Consider the following 26126-nt stretch of genomic DNA (forward strand, 5'->3'; position numbering starts at 1 on the left):
TATCTTGCCATGAAAACCCTATGGACAGTACCAAAAGGCAAAACGATATGACGCTGGAAGATGAGCCCCTCAGGTCCAATATGCTACTGGGGAAGAGCAGAGGGCTAGTACTAGTAGCGCCAGAAAGAATGAAGCGACTGGGCCAAAGCCGAAAGGACGCTGAGCTGTGGATATGTCTGGTGGTGAAAGGAAAGTCCGATGCTGTAAAGATTCTTTCTCCATAGGAACCTGGAATGTAAGATCCATGAATCAAGGAAAGCTGGACGTGGTCAAACAAGAGATGACAAGACTAAACATCGGCAAGACAAAAGAGATAGTGCTAGACTTCCGGAGAAAAAAGGAGGAACCTGCCCCACTTTACATCGGGGAGGACTGTGTGGAGAGAGTTTCCTCCTTTAAATTTCTGGGAGTCTACCCCTGCGAAGATCTGACTTGGAAAGTTAATACAACCCAGGTGGCTAGAAAGGCCCAACAGAGGCTTCACTTTCTCAGGGTCTTGCGGAAGAACAGGGTAGAACAACGGCTAATGACTCTCTTTTACCGGTCTACTATAGAGAGCGTCCTCTCGTATGGTATTGTGCTTTGGTATGCTGGTCTGACAGCCGTGGACTGGAAAATATTACAGAGAGTGGTGAGCACAGCACAAGACATTGTGGGCTGTCCCGACACCACTGGATGACATCGCCAGGGCTCGCTGCCTTGGAAGAGTGAGGAAAATTCTCAGGGACAACTCACACCCTGGTTGGTATCTCTTTACTCTCCTACCATCGGGTAGGACATATAGGAATATAGCCAGCCGCACCAACAGGCTGAAAAACAGCTTTTATCCATGGGCTGTTAGGCTTTTGAATGGGAAATAATTTTTATAAACTTTATGCAGAATTGACTTGCGAGGCCGGTGTGTGGTGCAATTAGTTCACATGGTGTAATAAGATGGAGGTTTGTTGTCACTGTGAGTTGGGGGGTGGGAGCACGAAGGGAGGCTCAGCTAATCTCAATGTATACATGGTTGTACTTTGACAATAAAGGTTCATTCATTCAACATATGATGAACTGGAATATACCCATGGTAAGCTCTACAACATATAAATCGCAGACTTGGTTAATTAGTTCTTCCCACTTGAAGAAATAAATTATACTTTGCAAGAAAGAATAAAGCCTAAAGTACAGCAGAAGTGAGTATCATTTGCTTGATTTCAAATACAAATATTTTGATCATACAATCTAATTAAAATTAACAAATGATGACAGTTTATTACACTACTTCCCAATGAGTAATAGATATTAATGTAATAGGTAGAGAAAGAGGAAAAGAGGAAATTTCCATTATAGCAATGGTTTATTCAAATATTCTTTTAATTAAGGTATGCTTTTTAAAACTTAAACATCTACAAAGCTCCCTATCCAAGCTTACACACTGAGCTGTTTTCAGGAGTCTAAGGCACCCGCATTGCCAGTCTTTCCACCATATAGCTTTCACTGTGACATTATTTGCATAATACAGGTAGTCCTTGATTTACAACAGTTCATTTAGTGACAGTTCAAAGATACAACAGCATTAAAGTGACTTATGACAGCTGTCACACAACCATTGCAATATCACCGTGATCAGGTGATCAACATTCAGACATTTGGTAACTGACTTATATTTACGATGGTTGCAGTCTCCAGGGGTCATGTGATCAGCTTCTGCAACCTTCTGATAAAGTCAGTGGGAAGCCAGATTCACTTAACAACTGTGTTACTAACTTAACAACTGCAGCGGTTCACTTAATACATGTGGCAAGAAAGATCGTAAAATGGGGCAAAATTCACTTAACAATTGTTTCACTTATAGCAACAGAAATTTTGGACTCAATTGTGATCATAACTCAAGGAATACCTATACAGGAACTAGCTGCAGAGTTCAACATATAAAAAAGTGATATATGAAAAATGATACTTCAACAGTAGAGTTAACAGGAAGTATGACATTCTATTAGCGATATATTATAAGATAGGCATTTGAAGGTACAGTATTAGGCATAATATGCTTCTAGTTACAGGTAGTACTCGACTTATGGCCACAACTAAGACAAAATTTATGTTGCTAAGCGAGACATTTGTTAAGTGAGTTTTGCCCCATTTTACTACCTTTCTTGCCACAGTTAAGTGAATTACTGCAGTTAATAACAGTTGTTAAGTGAATCTGGTTTCCCCGTTGATTTTGGTTGTCAGAAGGTCTCAAAAGGTGATCTAATGATCCCAGGACACTGCAACCATCATAAATATGAGTCGGTTGCCAAGCATCTGAATTTTGATCACGTGATTATTGGGGTGCTGCAACAGTTGTGTGAAAAATGGTCATGTCATTTTTTTTCACTGACATAAATTGAATGGTCACTAAATGAACTGTTGTAAGTCAAGGACTACCTCTACAGTGCGTCCTAATTAAAGAGTGTCTGGTATAAGTGGGAAAAGAAACTAAATTATTTCCAGGAGCCTATTCCCATGTATGGATTATACCAGAACTGAAAACTTCAGCATTTTACACATTGCAAGCTTCCAACCATGGGATGGTATTTGTTTGGGCCTCACTGGGGGAAATGCCACCCTCGGAACCCCATGGAGGGAGAGGGTGCTCCAAGTAGTCAGGGATGGGCGAAGAGGAGAAGTGGTGTTCGCGTGAACATGAGGCCAGAATCTAGCCCTGGCCTGCTCCTTCCCACCTGCCAGCTTTATCCTGTTCGTTGAGGTCGTGTTTCTGCAGGAGGTGTCGGAGTTCCCCGAGGTCTCCTTCGGCCGCCGCTCGGTGCAGTTGCGACGGAGATTCTTGCTCCTTCTTCTTCTTCCTCCCCACTCCCAGGATTTTCTTCAGCGTCTTCATCCTCCTGATCGAGGAGGTGGAAGGAGAGGAAGACTTGGGACTCACGACGTGCGTCGCGGCAGTTGCCGCCACCAAGTCACTCCTCCTGCGCTCGGGAGCTCGCTGGGGAGTAGCAGCCGTGCCTGATGCAGCCAAAGTCAGCCACGCTCTCCAGCCGGGCGACGACGGTTGAAACGGGGCGTCCCACGCAAGCAGTCGCGGGCATCGATTCGACGACGTCAGAGCATGGAAAGAGCAGACGGCAAGCTGGAGCTCGGTAGCCAAGGCAACGGCTTCCCGGGGCGGCATTGCGCATGCGTGCTCAAACATATTTGCTTGCTTGGCGGGACTATGTTGCTTAAGAAGGCGCAGGCGCAGTCTTCCGTCATTTCTGCTTCCTGGAATTTCATTTTCCGGGAAAGTTGGCGGCGGCGGAGGTCTGAAAAACAGATGAAATTTGGTGAAAGTAATTATGGCAGTTGTAAAGTCAGCAAGAAACTACTAGGCCGTGAAACTAGTGAAGAGAATTTAAAATAGATTGCGCCCGAGAGTTTGGCCCGTGGCGTTCTTGTCCTCGAGCTTATTTACATGCAGCTCAGAAAACTATAAGCTTGTAGAGATCAGTGCCAAAAGTTTATTTCTCAGAGCCCGATTGTCCGTGGGGAGAGTTGCAGCATAGCATTCAATGTTCTATCAATCGCTTTTATCCAAATCCAGTTTTGCAAGTACTATATAAAACTAACATTTTTCCTTAATAATTTTTGAATTAATAATCAAATTAGCATCATAAAGTTTGCAAATTTGAATTGTTCTCCAAAACGAATAGTCCAATTCTCCAAAACATACCTTTGTTTACTTTGCTTTTGGAAGGTTCTTCCTACCCTTTCTAACCTAAAAACATTACATATATTGTTAAATTTGATAGAAAATACCATCCCTAACTACTAACATAAAAAGTAAATAAAAATTTAAACTTTTATTTTAAACTGGTTTGGCTTGGGTACTGCTGCCTTCAACTCTGAAATAAAGATATAAAAACTATGCTAGTGTAGTAGAGCCAGATTAGTGCAGAGGTTAAGGTTAACTTTAATATGACAGACTATTTCTCCTTTAAAAGACAAATACACATTTCTTCCATTCCTAATGGTAGCAATTTCAGAGAGAACCACTTTATCCCACTCTATATCTCAACTCTAAAATATTCACATTTATAAAGTAATCATGGCATCTGAATATAAATAAAAACTAAAGTTTAATATATAAAAAAGAGTTTCTCTTTAAAAATGGCCTAGTTCCTCTTTTTTATATATTAAACTCTTTTTTATATATTAAACTTTAGTTTTTATTTATATTCAGATGCCATGATTACTTTATAAATGTGAATATTTTAGAGTTGAGATATAGAGTGGGATAAAGTGGTTCTCTCTGAAATTGCTACCATTAGGAATGGAAGAAATGTGTATTTGTCTTTTAAAGGAGAAATAGTCTGTCATATTAAAGTTAACCTTAACCTCTGCACTAATCTGGCTCTACTACACTAGCATAGTTTTTATATCTTTATTTCAGAGTTGAAGGCAGCAGTACCCAAGCCAAACCAGTTTAAAATAAAAGTTTAAATTTTTATTTACTTTTTATGTTAGTAGTTAGGGATGGTATTTTCTATCAAATTTAACAATATATGTAATGTTTTTAGGTTAGAAAGGGTAGGAAGAACCTTCCAAAAGCAAAGTAAACAAAGGTATGTTTTGGAGAATTGGACTATTCGTTTTGGAGAACAATTCAAATTTGCAAACTTTATGATGCTAATTTGATTATTAATTCAAAAATTATTAAGGAAAAATGTTAGTTTTATACAGTACTTGCAAAACTGGATTTGGATAAAAGCGATTGATAGAACATTGAATGCTATGCTGCAACTCTCCCCACGGACAATCGGGCTCTGAGAAATAAACTTTTGGCACTGATCTCTACAAGCTTATAGTTTTCTGAGCTGCATGTAAATAAGCTCGAGGACAAGAACGCCACGGGCCAAACTCTCGGGCGCAATCTATTTTAAATTCTCTTCACTAGTTTCACGGCCTAGTAGTTTCTTGCTGACTTTACAACTGCCATAATTACTTTCACCAAATTTCATCTGTTTTTCAGACCTCCGCCGCCGCCAACTTTCCCGGAAAATGAAATTCCAGGAAGCAGAAATGACGGAAGACTGCGCCTGCGCCTTCTTAAGCAACATAGTCCCGCCAAGCAAGCAAATATGTTTGAGCACGCATGCGCAATGCCGCCCCGGGAAGCCGTTGCCTTGGCTACCGAGCTCCAGCTTGCCGTCTGCTCTTTCCATGCTCTGACGTCGTCGAATCGATGCCCGCGACTGCTTGCGTGGGACGCCCCGTTTCAACCGTCGTCGCCCGGCTGGAGAGCGCGGCTGACTTTGGCTGCATCAGGCACGGCTGCTACTCCCCAGCGAGCTCCCGAGCGCAGGAGGAGTGACTTGGTGGCGGCAACTGCCGCGACGCACGTCGTGAGTCCCAAGTCTTCCTCTCCTTCCACCTCCTCGATCAGGAGGATGAAGACGCTGAAGAAAATCCTGGGAGTGGGGAGGAAGAAGAAGAAGGAGCAAGAATCTCCGTCGCAACTGCACCGAGCGGCGGCCGAAGGAGACCTCGGGGAACTCGACACCTCCTGCAGAAACACGACCTCAACGAACAGGATAAAGCTGGCAGGTGGGAAGGAGCAGGCCAGGGCTAGATTCTGGCCTCGTGTTCACGCGAACACCACTTCTCCTCTTCGCCCATCCCTGACTACTTGGAGCACCCTCTCCCTCCACGGGGTTCCGAGGGTGGCATTTCCCCCAGTGAGGCCCAAACAAATACCATCCCATGGTTGGAAGCTTGCAATGTGTAAAATGCTGAAGTTTTCAGTTCTGGTATAAACCATACATGGGAATAGGCTCCTGGAAATAATTTAGTTTCTTTTCCCACTTATACCAGACACTCTGTAATTAGGACGCACTGTAGAGGTAGTCCTTGACTTACAACAGTTCATTTAGTGACCATTCAATTTATGTCAGTGAAAAAAAATGACATGACCATTTTTCACACTTACAACTGTTGCAGCACCCCAATAATCACGTGATCAAAATTCAGATGCTTGGCAACCGACTCATATTTATGATGGTTGCAGTGTCCTGGGATCATTAGATCACCTTTTGAGACCTTCTGACAACCAAAATCAACGGGGAAACCAGATTCACTTAACAACTGTTATTAACTGCAGTAATTCACTTAACTGTGGCAAGAAAGGTAGTAAAATGGGGCAAAACTCACTTAACAAATGTCTCGCTTAGCAACATAAATTTTATCTTAGTTGTGGCCATAAGTCGAGTACTACCTGTAACTAGAAGCATATTATGCCTAATACTGTACCTTCAAATGCCTATCTTATAATATATCGCTAATAGAATGTCATACTTCCTGTTAACTCTACTGTTGAAGTATCATTTTTCATATATCACTTTTTTATATGTTGAACTCTGCAGCTAGTTCCTGTATAGGTATTCCTTGAGTTATGATCACAATTGAGTCCAAAATTTCTGTTGCTATAAGTGAAACAATTGTTAAGTGAATTTTGCCCCATTTTACGATCTTTCTTGCCACATGTATTAAGTGAACCGCTGCAGTTGTTAAGTTAGTAACACAGTTGTTAAGTGAATCTGGCTTCCCACTGACTTTATCAGAAGGTTGCAGAAGCTGATCACATGACCCCTGGAGACTGCAACTATCGTAAATATAAGTCAGTTACCAAATGTCTGAATGTTGATCACCTGATCACGGTGATATTGCAATGTTTGTGTGACAGCTGTCATAAGTCACTTTAATGCTGTTGTGGATGGTCAGCAAAAGATTATGCTATGATTAGTGATGATTCCATGTAAGCTGAAACTTTTGTCTTTCCATTGTCACATAACCAAGAAACAAAGCTATCCTATATAAAATAAAAACCGTAAAACTGGATTAGGATTAGATAATATATTAGTAGGGTGTTAAAGTAGCAGGCAAACAACTAAGTTATTGCTTTTTAGTTGACACTGTTCTTCCAGGTTGAGATTAATTTTGCTTTATTAAAGTATCATCTCAATATTGAATAAAATATTTTTTCCTCATAGCCTTAAGCAGTATGTTGCTAAATATTCCAGCTACAAAAATAGACAAGATGGCTCATTTGATGGTCAAAAAGTTTTGTCTATATTAAGCAGTCCAGAAAAAGATGGAGATACTGGTATTACACTTGGTGCTCCTGCTAAAAATAAAGAAGGTACAGTTTTATATAGTACAAATGGCTGGTCAATTAGTACAACTCTAGCTCTTCCCAAATGGAAGTAGACATTATTGCTGTTGTTTGTAAAAATGTTTCTTTTGTGCTATAGGTTTGCAGAATATTTCCAACCCAACAGAAAGGTGACAAGGATAAGAAGCAGGTTGAATTTACGCTGTCCCAAAAGTAAATTCCATGGAAGTTGCCACACTATAGTGAAATTCTAGTGGCTTGTTATTTAAGCAACTGATTGAACGGAGTTGCTGGTGTATGACATAGCAAAGCAAACAGATGCATTTCCTTCATGTCCAAAGCAGTTTTGGAATCTAAGCTAAACCTTATGAACACCAAGGAAATCATATTGAGCAAGCTATTTTCTTAGAAAACTGGAAAATACTCAGGAGAGGATTTTAATGAAGGTTAAATTTTGGCAGAGTAATGTAAAGTTAGCATAATGCACATTCTAATTGAAGCACATATGTATTAAGAGCTTGTATGCTTCTAAGGGAAGCATCATCAGCACTGATATATCTATTGTGAATAAACTTGCTGGTTGCATGCTAGTCTTGGCATAGGAGAAGTAACAGGTCACAGCCAGGAAAAAGAGGGTGGAATGTCAACCAGTAGCAACTGGAGTCCAATTCCAGCCATGGATTTTCCTTGGCAACAGGGATGCCAGTCTCCACTTGAGGAATTTTGTCAAGGAAATAGCTTAAATAATACTGAGAAATTCTACCAGCAAGGCAAACAAAGATAGATTTGCTCCTTTTGGGGGGAAGCCAATAACCACTTTTGGTCAGACCTACTAATGGTGATTTGTCACATTTGTATTCTAGTCAGTCTTCTGAGAAACAGGATATTACCTAGGATAGCTAATGTACTGACATCCTGCTGTTTATTTTTTCTTCATTTCTTGATGGAGCCGTGGTATTTTTCAAGACTAATGTCCCCATAATCAGTTTCTCAGCTTGTTCTTAGGAGTTGAATGCCCATTTCTTCCTTTTCAAGGCTATTCCCCTAACAAACATTTTATTGTTGATAAAGTTGCTACTCCTCATCTATCCTGAGGAATGGGCATAGACAAGAAAGCTTGATTTGATGTTGAGTTGGCCTACTCTCCGCAATCAGTTGGCTGGATTTAGAAAAAGTCTGCTATCTACTTGGTCTGGAATTGTTGCTGTTTTTAATGTTTTGCTAAGAGAAAATTAAATGTCTTGAAATGTATATATACTGTATGGTCTGTGAGCTTTCTTTTATAGGGAGGCTGCTAAATACAAAAATTGGCTGAGAATCATTGATAAAGTATTCTTTGAATTTTAAGTTGAAAATTCTAAAATCTATTTATGTGAGTTGAATTTTTGAATCAGTATGCTCCCAGCTATGGATTCAGTTTTATAGACAAGGTTTGCAAACAAGAAGTGTAATTATTACTTTTGTTGTTAGGGATTATTATGGTTCATTTCACAGTCAGTCAGATGTTTAAACTGGATATGGCATTTTTATCCACCTATTGAATGCTTCTCAGGGATGTGGGATAGGGAGATGTTGTTTGATTGTCAAAAGATATAAGCTATTCCAAGTAAAGCTGCCTTTTACAATTGACTGATTATTATTGTTGTTGTTTTTAATATTTGGTGGCCTGTTTTTGTAGGGACTGAATGGCTGAATATACAAAATAGTACTTTTTTGCTGATTCAAGGAAGAAAAAAATGAGGGAGCAAGAGACGTCATAAATTTTTCCTTGAATTTTAAAAATCAAAATTGGAGGGGGGGGATTGGAAGGAAACAGTTTGAAATATTTCTATAGAATGTTCCAGGTGGACTATACACAGAATAAAACTGTTTTGCTTTTTACATATCTCTATTGCAAATATTAGAAACCAAAAAATGTATGGTTTACATATTTGTAATAAGTCTAGGAATTCACAGAAATTTTTTATTTTCTATGGCAATTCTGAATATCTGTAGGTAGCCAGTTTGGGCATAAAAATGTGTTGAATCAAATTTGATTCAAAAAATTAGTTTGAATCAAAAGTCAAACAAATAATGATATTCCATGTAAGACTGGATTTGGAGATCTATTTGTTATAGTTCTTAATTTTCAAAGAACAAGGGGAAAATACCACTGGATAGAAAATTTAAATGTATTATTCTTTTTTAATGTGATTGCTACAATTACCGTATTTTCCGGCATATAAGACGACTTTTTAACCCATGAAAATGGTCTCAAAAGTTGGGGGTCGTCTTATACGCCGGAAAATACTATTCACCTCTCTGATCTGCAGTCCCCGGCAACGCGCTCCGAAGCCGCCTCCCAGCCAGCATGTCGCCACCAAACTTCCCAGCCCACACCGCGTCTAGGCACTGCAGCCCGGATGGGTCTGGTCCCGGTCAAGGACGCCGCGGAGCCCGCTGGCACCGGGCAAGACCTGGCAGAGTTGTCTTGCGCGTGCGCGTGCTGGCCAGCTGCCAGACGTTGGTGTGTCAATCACTCATCGGATCGGGGGAGGGGACGGAACGGCTTGGAGCTGAGCTGCCGCTGTCGCCGTCGCCACCGGGGTTCGGACGGGAGGGAGAAGCCTCTTCGCGAGCCTCCCCTGCCTCCGAGGCAGGCCGGCGATCGCTGGAGGGACGGACGCGGCGTCGGACGGTCAGAAGAAGCAGCCGACGCGCGGAAGGCAGGCTCACGATGAGTCGAGGTGGGCCTGCGTCTGTGGCGTGCAGGGATGGCGGGGGTGGAACAGCGGTACTTGGTGCCCCTCTTGCCCGCAGACCATGCAGCGGCCCTCGCCAGCCGGCCTCGGCATGGCCGCCCCAAGCCTGGCTCTCTAGCACGTCTTTCGGGCCCGCCTGGCCAACCGTCTCTGGGGCGGGGCTTGGCTCCAGATGTGGCGGCTGCTCCGTCTGCAAATACTATCTCAAAGCCGAATCGCGCTTGGCTGTGCAGGCTGCCGAAAGGCGGGGACTCAGAGTTCCCGCGGTGGTTGCGGCTTCTGGCGTGCTGTTTGCAGAGTCTGGCCTGGAAGAGCACGTGGCTTTGCACCATTTGCATCAGATGGGGCTGAATCTGAATCGGGCTTGTGTCGGACACTTGGCAACTGGCATGTAAGTATTTTCCAGCGTATAAGACGAAAAATCTTGAACATCTTCTCAAAAGTCAGGGGTCGTCTTATACGCCGGGTCATCTTATACGCCGGAAAATATGGTAGTACTTTATAAGCTGATGCATGTTTACATTCTGAATTTTTATTATCCCTTACAGGCTTTGTGCTAAATAGAAAAATAGATAGAGAAGTGCAGGAATTGCTCAACAAGTCAGGAAGGGATTCGAAAAAAGGAGTAACAGTCTCTACAGGTCAAATTTGTAATAATTTATTTAAATGTTTAGTTTATAATCTGGATAGCCTGCTTGTTCTGTTCTTGCTGCTTTTAGAAAAGGTACTGATAGAGCAGAAGAATATTTGTAACCAGGGTTGAAAAGAGAGGTGGGTACTCTTTCCGCTTGGTTGTTTTCTTGCAGATGTTTCATTACCCAGACTAGATAACATCATCAGTACTGGTAGGGAGTAGGTTTGCTCTCAATATATATGTGGCTTGCCCTGTTAATGTAGGTGGGAGTGATATTTGTAGTTACAGTATTTGGTTAGGTTGTTTACTATTAGCTTGTTTGGCAAGTCCTCGATTGGGATATTGTTTACTTCTTGATTTTTGATCTGGTGTTAATCTTGGTGTTAATCTCTGCTCATTTGGGTGTTGAATGCTGGTGGAACATTGGTCTTTTTGTTGTCTTTTTGGCTTGTCAATTGTCCCTTGAATGGTATGTATATGTTGTTTATGTCTATATGTGTACTGATGGTCGATTTGTTAGTGTCAAGCTTCCAGAAATTATTTAGCATTTTTTGGACTTGGCTTGGTCTAGAATGGTCACAATTTCCCAATTAAAACTATAGTTAAGTCTGTCCATGTGTTGTGAAATTAAGGAGTTTTACTCATGTCTTCTGACTGCTAGTTAGTGTTCATGGATTCGTTCTGCTAGTCTTCTGCCTGTTTATCCTACGTAGTGCCTGTTGCAGTCATTACTGTATATTGTATGTTACAGATGACACCTGTTTTTTCTTCTGAGGCTGCTGGATCTTTTGCTTTACTTAGGATGTTTTGGAGGACTTTAGTTGATTACTATGCTATGCGGATGCCACGTAGTTGTAATATTCTGTTGGTGGTTTCTGAGATATTTTTGATGTAATTTATCTTTTTTACAACTTGGGTTGTGCTACATTGAGTTGAGTGGTCAGTTGTGTGGATATCCATTGTGTTAAAAGATATTGTATAGATGATAAGTTTCCTTTTTCAGATGTTCAGGGTTGCTGTAGTGTGATTGTGTTTGTCCAAATAGTGTTTGTTTGCTTCTTTGTTAAATTTATAGGCTGCCCATCTTACCTCAAGGTAATTCTGGGAGACTTACAATAAATAAAAGATAAAAACTATATAAACTATATAAAAACATCGACAGACGTAACCATAGTTTCAACTGGAGAGACTGTGACTATTCTAGACCAAACCAAGTCCAAAAATGATTAATATCAACAATGAAGAAGTAAACAATACCCCAATCAAGGAACTGCCAAAACAAACTGTCAGACTTGCCCTAGCTAGGTCCCTAGGAAAGAAAGGTCCTCGACTCCATTTGGTTGATGTGATAGGTTCTTTTACTAAGGATTAGTGATTGCAGTGAAAGCAGGCTAGAACTAAAGTTCCTTCACAAAAAGTTACAGTATTCCCCCTTCTCCCTGTCCTCCCCCTTAGCCGGTCTGTCTTTGTCCACTGGCGTGCTACTAGGTGTTTTGGGAACTGCTTGGATGTTTGCTGCCACTTGGTGCACTTCGTATTCCTTTCCCAGTCTTCGTGGATTTGAAGACTGGAACAGGCTGGTTCTCACATTTCTGGCTTCTGCCAAACCTGTTACCCACTCCTCTTTACCTCGTCTCGACCATGCCAATTACATGCCAATTATCTATTTCCTCTTCCCCCCAGCCCCCTAACAATTTATAGCAGGATGCCAGCAAAGCGCTAAGCTGAAGATGGCAGATCTGACATTCCCCCCCCCTTTTCAGAGATGTCAGTTGTGTAGAGGAAAGCAAACGAGGGGAGAGAGAGAGAGAGAAATACAAATGCTAAATTAATTGATATTCAATGAGGTTTGTCCAGGTATTGTTCATGGAACTTTTAAAGTAATTTGGTAGCCCTTATATGTTGTGAATCTGCCCATTCTGTTTCGGAGGGTGGGAAGTCCTTCCACGCCACTAAGTATTGGATTTTCCCCCAGTGTGTATGTGAATCCAGAATGTCTTTGACCTGAAATGTTGCTCCCCCTCAATCATAATGGGATCAGTTTAATTGCTGGGCATTTAATAGAGGTGATGGCCGACTTTAGCAAACTGCAGTGGAACATTGGATGAACATGTCTGAAAGGTTTTGGCAATTCAAGTTCAACAGTTACTGGGTTGATGGGCCAATATATTTTGGACCCAACTTTTTTGAAGGTTGTCTGGACTATAAATATTTGGTGGATAGATAGACTTTGTCTCCAATTTTGAATTCTTTTGGTTTGGAGCATTTCTTGTCAGCTTGTTGTTTTTTTTGTATGATTCCTTTACCTCCTCGAGTGCTTACTAATTGCAGTTCAGGAATTTTGCAATTGTGTATTCCATTCTTTTAAAGAAGCTGTTTGAGGAGTGGCTGCCTGTAGCCACTTTGAATGGGGTTAATCCAGTGCTATTATGTACCACAATGTTATAAGCCATAGCAAAAGGGAAGAGGTGTGCCAATCGTTTTGCTGGTAATTAAAATAGCATCTGATGTATTGTTCCAGGACTCCATTCACACATTCACCCCCCATTCGTTTCCGGATTGTGGGAGGAGCTATAGTTCCAAGAAAAAGTATGTAAACCCTTTGGGATTACGTGGAGTTTTGCATGAATTGGCCATAAAAAGCGCTCTAAACATCATGTAAGTCACAACAATAGAAAAACACAGTCTGCTTAAAATAATACTATACAAACATTAGCTGTTGTCATGTTTTAATTGAACATAACATGTAAACATTCACAGTGCAGGGTGGAAAAAGTATGTGAACCCCTAGCCTAATGACTTCTCCAAGAGCTAATTGGAGCCAGGAGTGAGCCAACCTTGATTCCAACCAGTGTGATGATATTGGATGTCTTGCTGACAGCTGTCCTGCCCTTTAAAAACACACACCTGTTTTGGGTTTACTGGTCTCAAGAAGCACTGTCTGATGTGAACCATGCCTCGCAGAAAAGAGCTCTCAGAAGACCTACGATCAAGAATTGTTGACTTGCATGAAGCTGGAAAGGGTTACAAAAGTATCTCCAAAAGCCTTGATGTTCATGTGTCCACGGTAAGACAGACTGTCTACAAATGGAGAAAGTTTAGCACTGTTGCTACTCTCCCTAGGCGTGGTCGTCCTGTAAAAATGACTGCAAGAGCACAGCGCATAATGCTTAATGAGGTAAAGAAGAATCCTAGAGTGTCAGCTAAAGACCTACATAAATCTCTGGCACATGCTAACATTTTTGTTGACACATCTACAATAAGGAAAACATTAAACAAGAATGGAGTACATGGGAGGACACCACGGAGGAAGCCATTGCTGTCCAAAAAAAATATTGCAGCACGTTTTAAGTTTGCAAAAGAGCACCTGGATGTTCCACAGCACTACTGGCAAAATATACTGTGGACAGATGAAACCAAAATTGAGTTGTTTGGGAAAAACACACAACACTATGTGTGGAGAAAAAAAGGCACAGCACACCAACATCAAAACCTCATCCCCACTGTAAAACATGGCGGAGGGAGCATCATGGTTTGGGGCTGCTTTGCTGCCTCAGGGCCTGGACGGATTGTTGTCATTGATGGGAAAATGAATTCCAGAGTTTATCAGGACATTTTGCAGGAAAACGTACGACCATCTGTCCGCCAACTGAAGCTCCGCAGAGGATGGGTGATGCAACAGGACAATGACCCAAAGCGTACAAGTAATTCAACAAAACAGTGGCTTCAACAGAACAGAATACGCCTTCTGGAGTGGCCCAGTCAGAGTCCTGACCTCAACCCGATTGAAATGCTGTGGCATGACCTTAAGAGAGCGATTCACACCAGACATCCCAAGAATATTGCTACACAGAAACAGTTTTGTGCAGAGGAGTGGTCCAAAATTACTCCAGATCGTTGTGCAGGTCTGATCTGCAACTACAGGAAACGTTTGGTTGAGGTTATTGCTGCCAAAGGAGGGTCAGCCAGTTATTATGTGAATATTTTCATCTTATGTTCGATTAAAACATGACAACAGCTAATGTTTGTGTAGTATTATTTTAAGCAGACTGTGTTTTTCTATTGTTGTGACTTACATGACGTTTAGAGCGCATTTTATGGCCAATTCATGCAAAACTCCACGTAATCCCAAAGGGTTCACATACTTTTTCTTGCAACTGTAAGTCCCTAGGTGATCCCCAACAGTTTCAAGAACTCTTGCCAGAACCACAAAGTAAATTAAGTCCTGCAATCTGATATGATTCTCTCTGGCACCCCGTGAAGTCTCTAAATATGCTGTACGAATAGTTTAGCTAAGGAGTGAGCTCAGGGGACACCTTTTGGCACAGCACAAAGTGCACCTGTTTAGAGAAGAGGTCAGTTATCACCCAAATTATGGATTTCCCTGAATTAAAGTCCATTTAAATTTCTTTCCATGGAGCTTTAGACTCTAGCTTTAGACAGTGGCTGGAGGAATCCCAGGGTTTTCCCTTGGCACCTTTTTGTGGAGGCATAAATGGGGCAGCTGGCTTCATAGCTCTCTATGTCCTTTTTTTGTGAAGGCAACCAGAATTGGTGCTTCACAAGGTGTAGGGTTTTTATGAAGCCAAAATGCCCAGCCAATTTTAAGTCGGGAATTTTTTGTAGGACCATTACCTGTTGACTCTCTGAGACATACAGTTTACATGCCAGTTGCCTATTTCCTCTTCTCCCCCAGCTCCCTAACAATTTATAGCAGGCTGCCAGAAAAGCACTAAGTTCATGACAGAACTGATGCTAAAAGTAAACAGCCCAATCAAAGAACCATCAAGACTTTCCCACCCACAATGGCAGGGCAAGCCACTAGGGCTTCCTACTAACACTGATGATGTTACCTAGTTAAATGTCTGCAAGAAAACAACTCCACTGAGAGAGCACCAAGGACCCCTCGTTTTAGAAAAGGCTTAGTTGCAGATCTATAGCAATTTTTAGTATCTAGCAAGGCTAATTTGAAAATGAGAACCAGCATAATATTGAATCAGTGTGTGAGGACTAAAAATTCTAGATGCAGAATTTCTTTATTCCACAGCCCTAACAGAGCTGCTCCATCTAGTGATATAATTAAAAACAACAACTAGTAATTCTTCTTTCGAGGACTTTACTATATTTAACATGGCCCTGTTAGATCAGAAGGTGACTGATGACTGATTTCAGAGAAAGGAATTTGGGGAGGGGGCATGAATCTGTTAGTTTGAGTGAAACCCTTAACTCCACTTGGAATTGGCTTGTGACGAGGGTCTTTGAATTGTTCCTATGGAGTATCTTGGTGTTTTTCGTCCTATGGGATGAAATAAGATCTGGGGGATGAAATGACAGAAGAATTGCTTAGCCCACCATTGAAGAATGACGGAGAGTAAATCTGACCGAACACATTTAATAACCATATTAGCAATATCATGGTGATAAAAGCAGCAAAATATAACAATTTTTCTACTTTTGGGCATCCACAGATACAAACCAGCAGCTTGTTTTAAAATGATCAGTTCCCTCATGCAAGAATATTCATAGGGCTACTGTGAGGAATATTTTAGGCATCTGACAAATAAAGTATCTTGGATTTGCTTTGAGGTGAACTCTGGCTGGGCAGGCCTGAATTTGTTTATTGAGGCATGATCTTTCTTGATAACCTCTGATTGGTGGTTGTGCAACCATCCTAAGTGCTCCTTGGTTTCTTAGTAGCTTTCAATGCCATTGATAGCGATCTAGTTCAGGATTGATAACAGGGACTGTGAAGCCTATGTTCTAGTGATACTCTTTTCTCCATGACCTGCTGATGCAAAGAGAGGGGTTGAGTCTGAAGCCTCTAGTTTGCATGGGGCCATAGAGCTCAGTATTCTTGCCCCTTCAGTTTAACATTTATATGAAGCTGTTGGGAAAGATCACTATCAGCTTCAGGTCAGGTATAATCAGTAGATGAATCATACTCAGCTGTATATATAAACCAGTGACTGAACGAGTGATACTGTTAAGGGCTTGTCCCAGTGCCTAGAGCTGTCAAGGCCTGGATGAGAGGAACAACCTTAAACATTAATAGAATCAAGTGACTATAGATTCAGGGTCCATCAGGTTCTAGGGTGTTTTTTAGTTATGGCAGCTGTGGCTAAGAAGGCCTTGCACAGATTTATCTTGTGCATAATATTACCATTTTGTGTGAAAAGAGACAGGTATTGGGGATTAGTATGCAAAGACAGCTGCTAAGACAGATTTGAAAACTATTATAATGTTCCTTCTATTTCTAAGTTCCTAATATTTAAGTCTTTTTAACAAAATTCTCAATAAAATAATTCTATGTTCATGTATAACCCTAGACATATGTTTACAGAAATAAAATATTAAAAACAAATAATAACCACTATTGAAGCAGAAAATGATTCTGAATTACGGTAAATATATCAAATGTCAGCTTTCTTCTCAATATCTACTTCATAACTATACAGATGTTAGTTCAGAATTTTTCATTTTCTCTATAATCTGAAGAAGTTAGAACTAAATTGAAAGAAGCTTGGAGAGCAAACCACTGCCTAAATTTCATTCAGTCACAAATTGCATCCAATCCTAGGACCGTCTTTTTGAGCAGTTTTACATAAATTTAAGCATGTGATTTTATAAGCCATTACAAGATAGTCAAACATTTGTGCCTCAGTTATTATCACAAGTCAGCAGAGAGTACAGACATATAGTAATAAAGTTGTATATAGACTTTATAGAGTTTGGGTGAAAATTTATAGCAATGGCTGCATATAGTTTTTGATCCCAAGCCTCGGGAACCCTATTGGTTTTATTGTAAGAGTGAACTTGTTATTTATTTTTTATTTATTTATCAAATTGGATGCTCTTGGATCACCATAGTAACTTTATGCAGTTTGTTAATCTAATCATATGCTTAGGTCTTACTAGTATAAAAATTGGTCTCATTCTATATGAGATTGCTGAATGCTTATGGGTTTTTTGTGCATACAAGCCTTTTTCATATTTCACTCTTAGAATGTCATTCTTTTATTGAACCAAATAAAAAATTAATATTGAAATGGAAATTCCATAAAACAAGCAGTAAAACTGTTAAATCATGAACTTCTATACAATCTAAGATGCAACGGAATACAAATATTTATACCAAATATAACTTCCAGTTTAAAAATTGGAAGGCCTCACAATAGATACAAAAATCTAATTAAATAATGTTTGCTAACTGAGGAAGTTGTTTTTTATTTTTAAGGTATTTTTCTTCATTTAAACGTATGTAGTTTGAAGTACCTTAATATATAAAGTTTTTATAATTTTGTCACTTGATTTTCTGCATTTTTATTTTTCTTTGTTTGGGTTTTTGACAGTTATTGACAACTACTCTTCTGGAGATTCAGTAAGGTAGGATTTAAATTTCGATTTAAATTCAGGAAGTTCCAGAAAGAGATAGATTCTTATTTTTGTATATATATGCATTTCTGTTTAAGCAATTCTGAAAAAGCAGATGATGATAGCTGGCTTTCTTCAGAAGAAGAGGATCTAGGCTGCAGTCCCAAGGTAGGATTTTGTACAATGAATACTCAAAACCACTAACAATGACAGTCTTGTTATGATACTAATTAATACTTGTTTGGATGGAAAGAAAATATGAACTACAATTCAGATCCTAAGTTTAATGCAATACATACAGCTTGAGCCGTGGTGACGCAGTGGTTAAAATGCAGGACTACAGGCTACTTCTGCTGACGGCCGACTGCCTTCAGTTTGGCAGTTTGATTCTTACCAGCTCAAGGTTGACTCAGCCTTCCATCCTTTTGAGGTGGGTAAAATGAGGACCCAGATTGTCGGAAGCAATATGGTGATTTTGTGAACCGCTTAGAAAGGGCTGTAAAGCACTATGAAACGGTATATAAATCTAAGTGCTATTGCTATTGATTGTTATAGCTAATCAGTATTCAGACTTTACAGATGAGATCCTAAATGAAATTATTGAAAAACTAAAGCAAAAGGTTTTAATCTGAAGAGTGAGTGCAGCCATAGAATAAGGGAACAAGTAGAGCAGTTTGAATACAGTATGCTATCCTAGTTTCAAGAATGTGGATATTACTGAAAAACGCCCAATAAGGGAGCACCTGAATCAGAAAACGTATTTTGACCTGCAATCAGAACAAAACAGATCCTTTTGGGATGGTTCCATCAGAAAGATTCATGTGCCTTGTTTCTGATACAGCAACATTCAAAATACTTTTAACTATTTCATGTCAAAGAAAATAATTCATGATGTTCCACTGTGGAGAATAATGAGAATTTAAAACAAATGCTTTGTTTTTTGTTCTAGTTTCACAAAAATAGGAGGCAGAGCAGGCCATTCGAACTTCACCAATACCCATTCTACAGGAAAACAGATTAAAACATTAAAAATAATTCCTATAGCAAACAATCTAAACAGCAATTAAGTCCATATTTTGCATCTTGGTAGACCTGTGGAAGCAGCCACAGAACTGAGCCCAGAGAAGAAATAGACAACAGATGGTAGACTGGGTTCAATAGCAAAAACTTACTTACTCACTTGCTAAGTTCAATTAAAAAACCAAAGGTTGCATTTACAACCTCGAAAGCTAAACATCACAGCAATATTTATAATGCAATTTCATACTTTTGCAGTTGGGAAATTGCTGGAAAAAAAGGACAGAAATCTCATAAAGATAACATTACATTACCATCCATTAACTGGGACTTCTCTATAATCAATAATTCTGAAATTGTTTCTATTCTCTAAATTTAATTGTTCTTCAGCATACCTGCCCTTTACTTCCAATGAATAGTAGCAAGAATAGGATCAACTTGCTATTTTATTGATTGATAATTCTAAAAGTCTTCATTATGTGTAAGTATTTAAAACTAGCCAGTCACTGGACCTAAAATCATATAGAACAGAGGTCCCCAACTTTTTGGGCACCAGGGACCATTTCCATGGAGAAAGGTTTTTCTGCGGACCAGAGGGTGCGTGGTTTTGTGTGCTGCCTACATCTCATGGATGGGGGTTTGCTTGTTTGTGTGGACCAGTTGCTGGCATGCCGCAGCCCGGTACTAGTCTACGGACCGGGGTGGGGACCCCTGATATAGAACAAAATACCCCAAGCTTAGAACAAAAAGTTTGGTTCTGAATTTGGAACAAAAATATTGGAACAGGATTTTCTAAGCTGAAGCCATTTGAAAAAGCTGTGGAGCTCAGGAGTGGGTATGGTTTTGTACTAGTATTTGGATCACTTTCTGTCATTTGAAAAATATGCATAGAATCAGAATTGAAAGGGGCTATTTATTCATAAATTCTATCTTCTGCTTAATGCTGTATTCCAAATTAAAGCACCCTAGCCAGGTGGTTAAAATTAAAATAATATGATTTTGTCAGTGTGGGTAGAAGTTTGGACTAGACCAGGAAGACACACTGTTTTAAGTTTCACTTAGCTCATACGTTGGTTACAGAATAAAGTAGGAAAGGGGAGGGTTGATAACATTTATCAATCAAGGTTTTTTGGAAGAAGAGCAAAATGTAAAGATAGTATAGAAATGCTTGTTACAGTGAAAACTTCTGCTTCAACTTTCATTCTTAGAAACCAGAAAAAACAAGTTTGGCTCAGCTAATGAAAGGTCCATGGGACTTCTTGAAAAATTGTAAGTTGCTTGGAAAAATAAGTTATGATTATACTGCCTATCTACAGAAAACATTAATTTTTTTTAATCTCTGTGTGTATTTGTATTTTGATGCAGTAGATGAGAAAGATTGCGCCATCCAAACAGAAGTCTTAGGCAGTTCACAGCAAAATAAAGCAGATTGTGAATTTGAAGAATGCAATGAATCCCTTCCTAAGCCTTTGTTCCAAGTCAAAACCTTTCCTCATTCTATCCATTCCTCTCCTGGCTCCTTTTCTAAATGTTCCCAGAGAACCTTGCATTCTAAACAGGTAATAAGTTTAAATTCATCCATTGTATTATATTATTTATTGTATATTTTTATACCCACATGTGATTTTGTGAAGACAATGAAAACAAAAATCAGTCAAAAGAAATTATTAAAAAAATATGCAAAAAAGATTAATACCCAATAAGCAAGAATTAAATGATTCTGACAGTTCTTTTGCAAGCAGTAAGGAAGAAGAATTTAATGGGAAGAGGGAAAAAGAGAAGAAAAATGAAAAAGAAGAGGAGAACGAAGAAGAGGAGGAGGAGGAAAAAGTAAAAGAAATGGAGGAGCACTGCAATACAGAAGGGGAGGAAGAAAACATAAAACAAATTTGGAGCAAGGCAGAAAATAAGGAAGAAGAATATGTTGACAAATCAGGAGGGAAAGAACATTCCAGAGAAAATGAACACGAGAGGGAAGCAAATCTTTTAAAGTGTAATAATGAAGTATGCAATGTACAAAATGAAAAGATGCAAGATGGTACTAATATTTGTGAAGCTTTTATTTCTGGTCATTCTGAATCTTCACATGACCATGCAATTACTAACAAGGTAAATAGGAAACTGCCTGAACATTCAATTGAAAAAAAATCTAGTTATGAAAATCAAATTTAGAAGTTGCAAAAACCCCAGGACACTGATAATAATAATAAATTGTCATATGAGAATCAAAAACGGTATTGCAAAAATGTTTTTTCTTTGGAGAATGTTGGAAAAACTACACTCTTTACTTTCTCTACTAACTCCCATGAAAATGGCATGGATTCCCTTTGGATGATATTGAAAGTCGTAATTGTGGATCAGAAGCAGAACTTGGAAAAACCACGAATACACAACAGAATATTAGGAATCCTGATTTTGCAGGATATCAGAACCCTGGAGAAAAGGAATGTATGGATTCAAAAAAAACTGGAAAAAGCAATATAGGAGCCAACAATGTATAAACATAGTGAGGATGAAAATCTGAAAACTTTCCAATCTGATTTGAAAGTAAATGAATCTATTGCAAAGGGAAAATGTTTTTAATAAAATTGGATTTCATAAATAAAAAACTGTACTTTATCAAGTTTGTTCATTAATGATACTTTAATGGCACAGCAGAAATAAAATCCATTCCTAATCATTTAGACTAGGGCACCCTAGCCCCCGGGCTGCAGCCTGTTCGAAACCGAACCATGGGAGAATGGGCAAGCACACGCATGAAGCTCCACTTTTGAGCAGAGGGCGCTTGGGCTCACATGTGAAGCTCCATTTGCAGGAGTGGAGCTTCATGAGCGCAAGTACTCTCCACTCACGTAAGTAGAGCTTTACTCACAAGCACAAGTGTTTGCCGCTCACACAAGTGGAGCTTTGCAGGTAAGTGCAAGCAACCTCCGCTTGTGCACAATCTCCATTTGTGCAAGTGGAGGGCACGCATATACACCACTGACACAAATGGAGCTGTGCATGTGCCTGCCATTCACAGCCCCCCCCATGCTAGGCTGGGCCAAATGTGACGGACAATAGGCATGTTAGTACACTTACACACACCCCATACTGCATATCAGTCTTTAAGAATGGCTTCTAATTTTTTCTCAAAATTAATTTTATAATTTTAATTGTAAATTTTTTGGAAGATGGTACAAAGAAAATAAGGCATACAGATTCATACTATAACACAATTATATTTTTATAGATTAATTTGATTAATACTGTAATTGTTTTATTGATTAATAAAATGATAGTAATAACCATTATTTTGTTGATGGTAATAATAACTACATAATATACACAATAAATAAATAAACGTATAAGTTATGGTCTTGGTATTATAACATTTTTTTCTGGTATTATAACATGTCATACTTTACATTACACTGAGGATACTTTATAGACATGTCAAACTCACGATATCACGTGACGTCTCAAGATGTATCGGAACAGTTTTGCCATTGCCGGCAGCGGTGGGCGTGGCTTCTGGTTGACGTGTCCGGCCTGTGAGCCGGCAGTTTGACACCCCTGCTTTAGTAGTTCAGTGTTTCTTAAACTTTTTTCTCTCAGGACCCTTTCCCATTTGTAAAAATTATGGAGGTCCCCAAAAGAGCTTTTGTTTGCATGGGCTATACATATCTATATTTATCATATTAAAAATTAAATTGATGCATTTACTTCTCATGATTGTTTGATAGGAATTTAACATTGTATTTTTAAGCATAGGCTGCTAAATAGTTTTGATATTTTGGAGTCCTGGGAGAGTCAGTACATTTGTGATTATATATTCTTGGCAATATCCCAGACAGTTTATGACTCCCTGATAAAATCACATAGATTAAAATTTTATTCATAAATTCTAAATACTTATTTAAAGTAATAAAAGAACATTACAATTTCCAACTGATATGTATAATAAATACTGAATGTTGTTCTTTCTGTTAGGAGAAATCTTCAAAAGATGATGAACGTGGTGAACAGGATATTGCCAATAAAAAAAGTATTGTTTGTAGGCAGTCTTGGAGTCTCTCACCAAAAGGTATAAGTTTTAGTTATATTAAGTAATCTGCATCACATGCAAATTAGATCTAATAAAGTCACTTTATATGTTTATCCATTACAGTTTCATTAAGCTAATAGTTTAATAATTAAAATTCATAAAACAAATAATTAATTGGTTATTGCCATTATTTTTAATACAGTTTAATATTAAAAGATTAAAATATATAAACAAAATTGCTTTTGGAAATAGCCTGTTTGTAAATAAATGCTTTATTATGAACTGGACATCTGTTGGGATGCTATCATGTTACATTTCATTTTTCATGCTCTATGTTTAAAAAATGCTGTGGCTGGTTTCTAAAAATCTGTGTCAGGAGAAGGTTGTTTTCTTTTGTGGAAACTTCTTTTTAATTTGGGGGCTGACCAAGAATACAATTAATTTTGCTTTAATTCCTCAGCAATATTTAGTAAAAGTAGTGTGCATAGCTAATGTCAGAATGACATAGCTATGAGAAGCATTTAATTATTTAAATTAAATAATTGCACTATAATCTAGTTAACTCTTTTGTCTTGCTTTACCAAGGTGTGACTATAAGAATAGGACTGAGGAATGATAAATTGGCACAACCAAACAAATACGGAGGTGGAGGAATGAATAGCGTCTGACAATACTTTTCAAATCTGAATTGCCACAATCTCAGTTTTTGAATAATGAATACTAATTATTTTGTAAAGAATTTACTATTTTATTTTACAGCTAAATCAACTTTGGGCATGGACAAAGATGAAAAGGAGAACTGTACAGAATCTCCATGGGATTCAGAAGTAGGTTTTAAAAATTTTCTGTGCTCTATGAGTTCAAAGAAATACTTCCATTTTAAAATCTGTTTTGATATATTGTTTCTTGTATTAATCAGTTTTAGCTTCTAGTGTAAGGGTGTCAAACTGCCGTCCCACAGGCCAGACGCGTCATCAAGAAACTGCGCCCACCCCATTTCCGGCAATGGAGAAAAAGCTCCAATACATCACGTGACATCACGTAACATCGCGAGTTTGACATGTCTGTTCTAGTGTCTATGGATATATATAGTTATTTTCCTAAGCACAGAACATTTCTTATTAAATCAGAATAATTTTTGAAGCTCCAAGGAGTTTAGTTTGAGTTCTTTTCCACACAATTACTCATAAGGTTTACCCATTTTGTATTTTGCATTCTCAAAGTGGCCAGTGACAAAAATATTTTTTTTAATTTCAAACCATTTATTTATATACAGAATTCTAGGAATTCATCTCTCTATATAGATATTATATAGGTAAAATTTTCCATGTATTGATCTCTCTCTCTCAATAGATGGAGAAATATAGATAGAAATTTAATAATAATAATAATAATAATAATAATAATAATAATAATAATAATCATCATCATCATCATCATCATCATCATCATCATCATCATCATCATCATCATCTGCAATGAATCAGTCAGTACCTGACAAGGAAGAAACAGTGCAGTTCTGGAAGCAGAATGGGATAACCCAAAGAAACACAACAAGGATGCGGCTTTGTTAAAAGAGGTGGATGCAAATAAAACAGAAGTTGAAATGAAAGAACTAGTAATAACGACAAAAATGGTGGAAAAAAGAGCAAGGAACATCAAAAATTGGTCAGCACCAGGTGAAAATGAACTGCGTGGGTTTTGGCTGAAACAAAGTCATTACTAAAAGTCAATATGGGTTTGGCAAAAACAGATCATGACAGACAAATCTTATTGCATTCTTTGACCAAGTGACAAAATTAGTGGATCAGAGGAATTCTGTGGATATAATTTACTTGGACTTCAGTAAGGCATTTGATAAAGTAGATCACAACATACTACTTGATAAGATAGAAAAATGTGGGTTAAACAGCATCACCACCAGATGGATTTGTAGCTGGCTGACCGGCCGTACCCAGCGTGTGGTCCTCAATGGAACCGCATCTACATGGAGGAAAGTGTGTAGTGGGGTGCCCCAGGGCTCTGTTCTGGGCCCAGTGCTCTTCAACATCTTCATCAACAATTTGGACAAAGGGATAGATGGGGAACTCATCAAATTTGCAGACGGCACCAAGCTGGTAGGAATAGCCAACACTCCAGAAGACAGGCTTAAGATACAGGAGGATCTGGACAGACTTGAACACTGGACGCTACCTAACAAAATGAAATTCAATGGTGAAAAAAGTAAGGTTCTACATTTAGGCAAGAAAAACCAAATGTACAGGTATAGTATAGGTGGTACCTTGCTCAATAATAGTAACTGAGAGGGATCTCGGAGTCCTAGTGGACAATCACTTAAATATGAGCCAGCAGTGTGCTGCAGCTGCCAAAAAAGCCAACACAGTGCTAGGCTGCATTAACAGGAATGTTATCAAAATCATGTGAAGTATTAATACCACTTTACAATGCCTTGATAAGGCCACACATGGAATACTCCATCCAGTTTTGGTCACCACGATGTAAAAAAGATGTTGAGACTCTGGAAAGAGTACAGAGAAGAGCAACAAAAATGATTAGAGGTTTGGAGGCTAAAACATATAAGGAACGGCTGCTGGAATTGGGTATGTCTAGTTTAATGAAGAGAAGGACTAGGGGAGACATGATAGCAGTGTCCCATATCTCAGGGGCTGCCACAAAGAAGAGGGAGGCAAGCTATTCTCCAAAGCGCCCGAAGGCAGGAGAAGAAGCAACGGATGGAAACTAATCAAGGAGAGAAGCAACCTAGAACTAAGGAGAAACTTCCTGAGAGATAGAACAATTAACCAGTGAAGCAACATGCCTCCAGAAGCTCTGAATGCTCCAACACTGGAAGTTTTTAAGAAGAGACTGGACAGCCATTTTCCTGAAATGGTATAGGGTTTCCTGCCTGAGCAGGGGGTTGGGCTAGATGACCTCCAAGGTCCCTTCCAACTTTACTATTATGATTATGATTATATACCCACTCATTGCCAAGCAGTTCAACAATATACTACAAGGAGGAGAAATTGAAAAGTGGCTAACAACTGGGAAAACCTACCTAATAATGAAAAATCCAGCAAAAGGGGCAACGCCAGGCAATTGCAGGCCAATTACCTGCTTATCAACAACTTTCAAATTGCTAACTGGTGTGGTAGCTGATGCAGTACAACAGCATCTAGTTGAAAACAATCTCTTTCCACCCGAATAGAG

General features: G+C 39.1%; 1 protein-coding gene across 1 annotated transcript in view; it reads left to right on the plus strand.

Annotated features, from left to right (window-relative positions):
• Positions 1–5120: 5120 nt before the first annotated feature.
• Positions 5121–26126, plus strand: part of LOC308670448 (uncharacterized protein) — a gene marked incomplete at its 5' end in the record, with an annotated part of 97100 nt that continues 76094 nt past the window's right edge. The window contains 9 exons of the mRNA XM_081331950.1: positions 5121–5286; positions 5376–5565; positions 7008–7156; positions 17854–17887; positions 17974–18043; positions 20101–20161; positions 20258–20451; positions 22865–22958; positions 23679–23746. Of these exons, the coding sequence (XP_081188076.1) occupies positions 5121–5286; positions 5376–5565; positions 7008–7156; positions 17854–17887; positions 17974–18043; positions 20101–20161; positions 20258–20451; positions 22865–22958; positions 23679–23746 (1026 nt within the window). The remainder of the gene's footprint in view (positions 5287–5375; positions 5566–7007; positions 7157–17853; positions 17888–17973; positions 18044–20100; positions 20162–20257; positions 20452–22864; positions 22959–23678; positions 23747–26126) is intronic.

This window comes from Vipera berus (genome assembly GCF_964194415.1).
Source record: "Vipera berus genome assembly, chromosome: 6".
Taxonomy (NCBI): domain Eukaryota; kingdom Metazoa; phylum Chordata; class Lepidosauria; order Squamata; family Viperidae; genus Vipera; species Vipera berus.